This window comes from Acanthisitta chloris, unplaced genomic scaffold (assembly GCF_000695815.1).
Source record: "Acanthisitta chloris isolate BGI_N310 unplaced genomic scaffold, ASM69581v1 scaffold2926, whole genome shotgun sequence".
In the NCBI taxonomy this organism is placed as follows: Eukaryota; Metazoa; Chordata; class Aves; order Passeriformes; family Acanthisittidae; genus Acanthisitta; species Acanthisitta chloris.
Genome location: NW_008679577.1, coordinates 126201 through 132200, shown reverse-complemented (window position 1 = coordinate 132200; position 6000 = coordinate 126201). Strand labels below are relative to the sequence as shown.

The window sequence follows — 6000 nt, the reverse complement described above, 5'->3', positions numbered from 1 at the left end:
GTAAAGATGAAACTTACTTATGCAGCTTCCTGTATTCTTTAAATTATTGCATATCCAGTAGGAAAGGCTTTCTACATCTCTGTGCAACTTTTAAAAATGACTTATGCTAAACAAATTATCTGCTTCAGGCAGAAAAACCTTGATTCTTGGTGAACCACTAATGCAGGAGCCAATGCACTGTGCTGGGAATGTCCAGAAAGAGAAACCCACACACTGTGAAGATGTTCTATAGGAATGCTTGTCAAAGAAAAAAATGTGACAAAAGCCTCATATGTGAAATGTTGCAGCTTCTTTCCTAATTAAGGACATATTCCATATTCCAGTATTTTCCTTTCTCCACTTCATTTTTTTGCAGTGTTTAAAAGCTTTGACCCAGGCTGAAGACAGTGTGACACAACATTTTTCTGTAAGAAATAGGCTATGTATATAATTTAACCCTGGACACTGAACCTTTCCATTATCACGAAGCAGAAAAGTGTCTTTAAATTCCCTTCTTCCTTAACTACTCAAGGGCACAAGCCAGTGTGACTGGGTATGTACAGGACTCCTTATCTACTTGCTCAGTATTTTTTATGCAGAAAGATCCTTTTAGGAAGGTTTCCATTCAGCTTGTTTTGAATTTTACTATAATCTTGATCCTTGTTTACTGCTGCTTTAGGCTTTGTGTGAAATTTTACAGATACACTTTGGTACCACTAGCTGTTTCTGGCTCTGTGTTTAGCCCGTACATATTTGCTTGGCACTGTTACTCAGCACTATGTTTTCAAAGCTTTCCTGCAACACCATAAACTGTGAACAGAAATGGAACAAAACAAAGCAAAAAAAAAATGATGATTTTAGAAAGTGCTCACTTTCAAACTGGCATGTCATTATTTACTTTGTTGCCTGATAATTATTACATAATGTTCAAGCATATTTTCATATTTAAATTACTTTCTTAGAACATTCTGGAGTTGGTGAGGCTACTGCTAAGTAACTATGCACTGACCAAAATGCTTGGAATGAGCAGAAGTGGCTAGCAAAGACACAAAAAATAATAACAGTTGACCAAGAACATGCTGTGATGGCAACAACATATTAGGCACAACATCAAAAAAACTTCCAATAAAGCCTTTCACTAAGTGAAATGGACAAGCATCACTGACTTGCTTATGAAGAAATATGACTGCAATATGTACATGAGGAACTTAAACAGCCTTACTGATTCACAAGATATGGATATGATATCAAAATCTATGTAAAACCAGTATATGGACGTGATATCAAAATCTATATAAAACCAGTATATGGCAGGAAAAGAAACATTTACAAGTAGGAATCTCTTAACACTGGTATACATAGATTACATGAGACATCAAGTTGAATCTGCACTTTCTGATCATGCAAGTTTTTAGCTCTATTAAAACAGACATTATTTAAATACAGCTGCCTAATTAAATTAATTAGAAATAGAAGAAATAGGTCATCCTCAGTGCACAGCACACAGATGGAGCGTGAGCAGTGTGTGTATCTTGCCCCTAGTATAAACATCAGTCAAGCAGAGTGAATTGGAAGGATGGAAACATTCATAATCTACATATAAATGTACTGGCAATATTCAGGAGTTTATAAAATAATTTAACATTGCTCTATCAAAGGGACATGCAAAGATGCTAGCTACAACACCTCTTAGCTAGAAGCAGATCAGCATTGCAGCACTTATCTACCACAATTCTGACTACGATACAGAACTGGTACATTGTGCCTCACCTGGACCTGTCTCAAACACATCCTCTGAACTCCTAAAACCAGACAGACCCTCAGCACCAACCCGGACTTTATATGCTGTTCCTGGTGTTAAACCCTTTAACACAAAGAAGCTTCGAGAACCATTTACAATTTCTTTTTTCCAATCTTCTTTGCCTATAAAGATTTTAGGAAAACAACACATTGGAATTTTAATTTTCTCTGTATTGCTAAAAGTTTCTAGACAGAATACTATTGACAGTTACTTGACTAAACTATGGATTGTCTGAGAAAAATATCTTCTCTCAAAAAAAATTATAAAATTGTGAATTTGAATAATAGATTGCATGCAATATATTGAAGAAGACATTGTACATGAATTATGACACTATTTTAAACATTTGTTCCATTGTACTAGAGAAATACTAATTTAGTGCATTTTTAAGTGCTTATTGAACTTTGCAATTATAAAATACACTGAAATAGATCTGAATCATTTAGTTAAATAACACTTTAGTTTCAGTCAATATTTACTTTAGTCAAGAAGTTCTACTTCAAAATCTGAATCTCTCTCTCACATCTTTTTCCTAGTACAGTCTCAGCTGTTTCACTGACCAATATACAAAAACATGCACTTCTGTTCCAATTTTCAGATTGGTCACCTTTAATGATAACTTGAGAAGGATGAGGTATTTCAAAAGAAGCATCTTGTTTCTATTAGCTGTATTTTAATTAATACTACCACTATCAAAGATTAAAATCTGGTTTAATGTCAATAAATCAGTTGATATTTTATTTTAAAGTTTAATTTAACAAAGTATATATTTTTAAAATATTTTTATTTCACTAATTTAGCATAGTTTAGGAAAACCATTACTCCTATTTTAATGCAAGTAATCATATTTTTATACATGTAATCACTGCATGATAAAAAACATCATGCAAACTACATTTTTATAAGTTTGTGTTCAAAAGAATTTATAAAATAATACAAAGGAACAAAGGTTCATACTCTATCTAAGCATCAAACACCTGCTACACATTGATGTTTATTAAAATGGAAATCATTTGATCTTCCCAATCAAATTAAAAAATAATTCTTCTAGACATTTAACAACTATCATTAACACTGGCTCCATTTAAGGCCACATTTGCTATAAAAATCTTTGAAAATACATCTGAAAAACTTTAGCAAAATTTAATGAAATGACTTCTTACTGCCTGCTACACCATATTCAACATAAAAGTTCGCATGATCTGGTCCCTCATACTCCCAACTGATATTGGCATAGGTCTCAGCAGCAGCTGTTGTAACATTTCTGATCCTTGGATAAAGAGGTTGAACTGAATACATAACAGAAAAACAAAGCAGAATACGAAATTGTGACTTCATACATTTTTAAAAAATTATTCAAAGAAGTTATTATGTTAATTTAGACCATATACAGGGAAAGTATAAAACATTTGTCATTGTTTCCATGACTGGAAATTAGTGACTAAAGTAGTGTATTTGGTAATCCAATCCTAGGCAGTCACTACACTTATGAAATTATAAAGTAAAACTGTGTACTCTACTGAGCATGCCCTGAACCAAAAACTGCCAAATACTGACAAAATACCTAACTGCCCAAATGCTGGAAAACCTTATTTCTTTTCATCTGGAAGTAAAATGCAGACAGCTGGAAAGTGAGAACATTGTCAGGGTAATGGGAAATGGTAGGACAGAAGGGACACATGAAGGTGGACACACCTCCCTGTATGTGGTGGCACCAAATGCACTGCAAATGCCCCAGCTGCAAAGCCCTTAAAGGATTTTGGCTCAGTTGCATTGAGAATGATAGAAAAGGAAGACAATACCCTTATAGAATGTTGGACGGACAGTGTGCATGACTGGGGAGGTTGCAAAAAGGATCTCTGAATATCCTTCACCATCAGAGACAGTAGGAAAGAAAAAATAAAGAGTAAAAACACTTTGCATCAGAAAGTAACATTTAAGTAATACAGTAAAACCTTACCTGTTAAAGGAATAACACATGCACACTCTAAGGTCATGCAGGATTCAATTACTTTTACTTGTTACAGTATGAAACAGCTAAGTGGTACACGAGTACTTGACAGCAAACTAAAGTGTGACTGTACTGACACCTTTACTTTCACAGGACATTTCTGAAATCAGCTTTGTGAGCATTATGGATTCACAGCACCTTTAGACATTGGGACATTAGACAGCAGATATTGGAAAGCCAATATCAAAATACTCTGGTGTGCAGGACACAAATCACTGGAATGCAAGAAGATGCTCATTGTAAGGTACTGTGTCTCACTGCTGACGTTCTGGGTAGACAACAGCACTTTCCACAGATATGCACAATGCCCACATCTGTGAAAAGCAGAGCTCCTCTCCTCAGCATTCTGTAATTAGCCACTTCTTTGCTCATACCTTAATTCTTTGTTCTCCAATTATGCTTGTTAGACATGGTCATATATCTCAGTATCTTTGCTTGCCTAATATTAATGAAAAGTAGATTTTCATAGTTCTAATAGTGTAATTGTGCAGATACAAAGAGGAAGCTCCTCAAGGCATGAAGTTAGCTTTAAATGAAAATGCCTGTTGGTTTGCTGCTGACTTTTCTATCCTGCTAAAGCATCTTTTCTGCTAGAAACAATAATTAAAATACTTCCCAAAAGACCATGAAGCATCAGAGGCAAAAACCTAATTTCAGTAAAGACAAATGGCAGAATTCCAGTGCCTGCATCTATGCAGGAAAACAAACTGGGCAAAAGCCCTTTGTCGAGGCAAGAGATGCTGCACAGAATTTATCTATATAATTAAAATACTTTATTCTCAAAACAGGATGGATTTGTCCATATGGCCAACTGGAATAAGTTCCAAATTCGATTCAAAGAGAAAATGGCTTATTTTGGTCTGTAGGACAGACCAAATAATCTAAGTACCATGCCTAGAAAACTATAATTTCAGTCTTTTTTGTAAAAATACCTAAATTATGCAAATTCCATCAATTCTCTTGAAAATATATTAATATTATTATTACAAATTTTCACAATATCAATTTTTTTTTGTTCCCATATTTGCATCAACATTTTCTTCTTAAGTCTATTCCAGTAGGACTCATTCAGCTCTTCAATCTACATTACTCCTACATAGGATGTCTTTGTAGGTAAGTTGTGCTTATATATTTTATATATAATTTCCTTCACCAATCAAAAATCATACAGAATAAGATATATGATTTAAATGATAAAGAATATATTTATTTTTTGGCTAAAACCACCTGAACAAAATAAAATAGAAAGCACTAAATTGGACAAAATAAAAAAAAAAATAAGACAAGTGGGTTACTAAGTCAACAACAATCCCCCTAAGAAATACCAAAGCCAGAGCTGCCTATGGGAAATATAGCATGTAACCATATACACTATGGTAATGCAAGGGGATTAGATTCTGCTTCTCTGTGCCACTTGAAGGTAGCAAGAGGAAAGAATAGCAGCCTCTAAATTTAGGAGGGTGCAGAGCCTGAGATTGCAGACAGGATATATAACTTCCTTCCTGATTTGCCCATAGGAACAGGTGTTTGTTACAATCACCATCTAAGCATTTGCTTATGCTGGTTTGCATTCTAAATACAGCTTTGGTTTGTTTCATTACATTGTATTTTCTCAAAGCCATTATTTCCCTCGATTTTGGTCTTCCACAGAAGATGTCTAATTAGCAGCATGACTGTATGACCAACATTCGTCACTAATGTTAAAGGCAGAAAAGACTTAGCAATAATCTGTTTCATACTCCTGCAAACAGATGCCACAGCATTACCCCTAACTTCTCCCTCCTCATGCCTCAGCACTTGGGGATGATGTCTCATCTTGCGTGAAAATCTCCAGATGACAGAGAGCTTCTGTAGCATTAAATAAATTCAACAATCACTCAGTCTTATCTTGTGGGGGGTTTGTTCCATCTCCAACTTCCAGTTTCTGCTCTGATTAAAGAGTTGCCTGCTAGATTAAAGTCTTTCTGCTAAATATCTTTCTGTTCACATGACTGCATATAACAATCAAGTTGGCTGTGAAAATGACCTTCATTTCCTTGGTGTCTAGTTTCTAAATCCTCTCAAGTGGTTGATTTATGTTTACATTTATCAGATGTACTCTTATCTGATTCTTACCAGTAGCTGTTTGTCTAGATTCATCTACCTGTAGTATTTGGTCAGATATTCTGTGGGTTTTTTCCTATCGAATATAGTGCACCAAAAATTTTGC

At 34.7% G+C, this 6000-nt stretch overlaps 1 protein-coding gene across 7 annotated transcripts in view; it reads right to left on the bottom strand.

Annotated features, from left to right (window-relative positions):
- NRCAM (neuronal cell adhesion molecule) overlaps positions 1-6000 on the bottom strand; it is a 65321-nt gene that overhangs the window by 15342 nt on the left and 43979 nt on the right. For 3 of the 7 annotated variants that reach the window (XM_009077336.1, XM_009077334.1, XM_009077335.1), the window contains 2 exons: positions 2944-3069; positions 1750-1902 (listed from right to left, as the gene is read on the bottom strand). The exons of the other annotated variants lie outside the window; for them this stretch is intronic. In XM_009077336.1, the coding sequence (XP_009075584.1) occupies positions 1750-1902; positions 2944-3069 (279 nt within the window). The remainder of the gene's footprint in view (positions 1-1749; positions 1903-2943; positions 3070-6000) is intronic. 7 annotated transcript variants of the gene reach the window in all.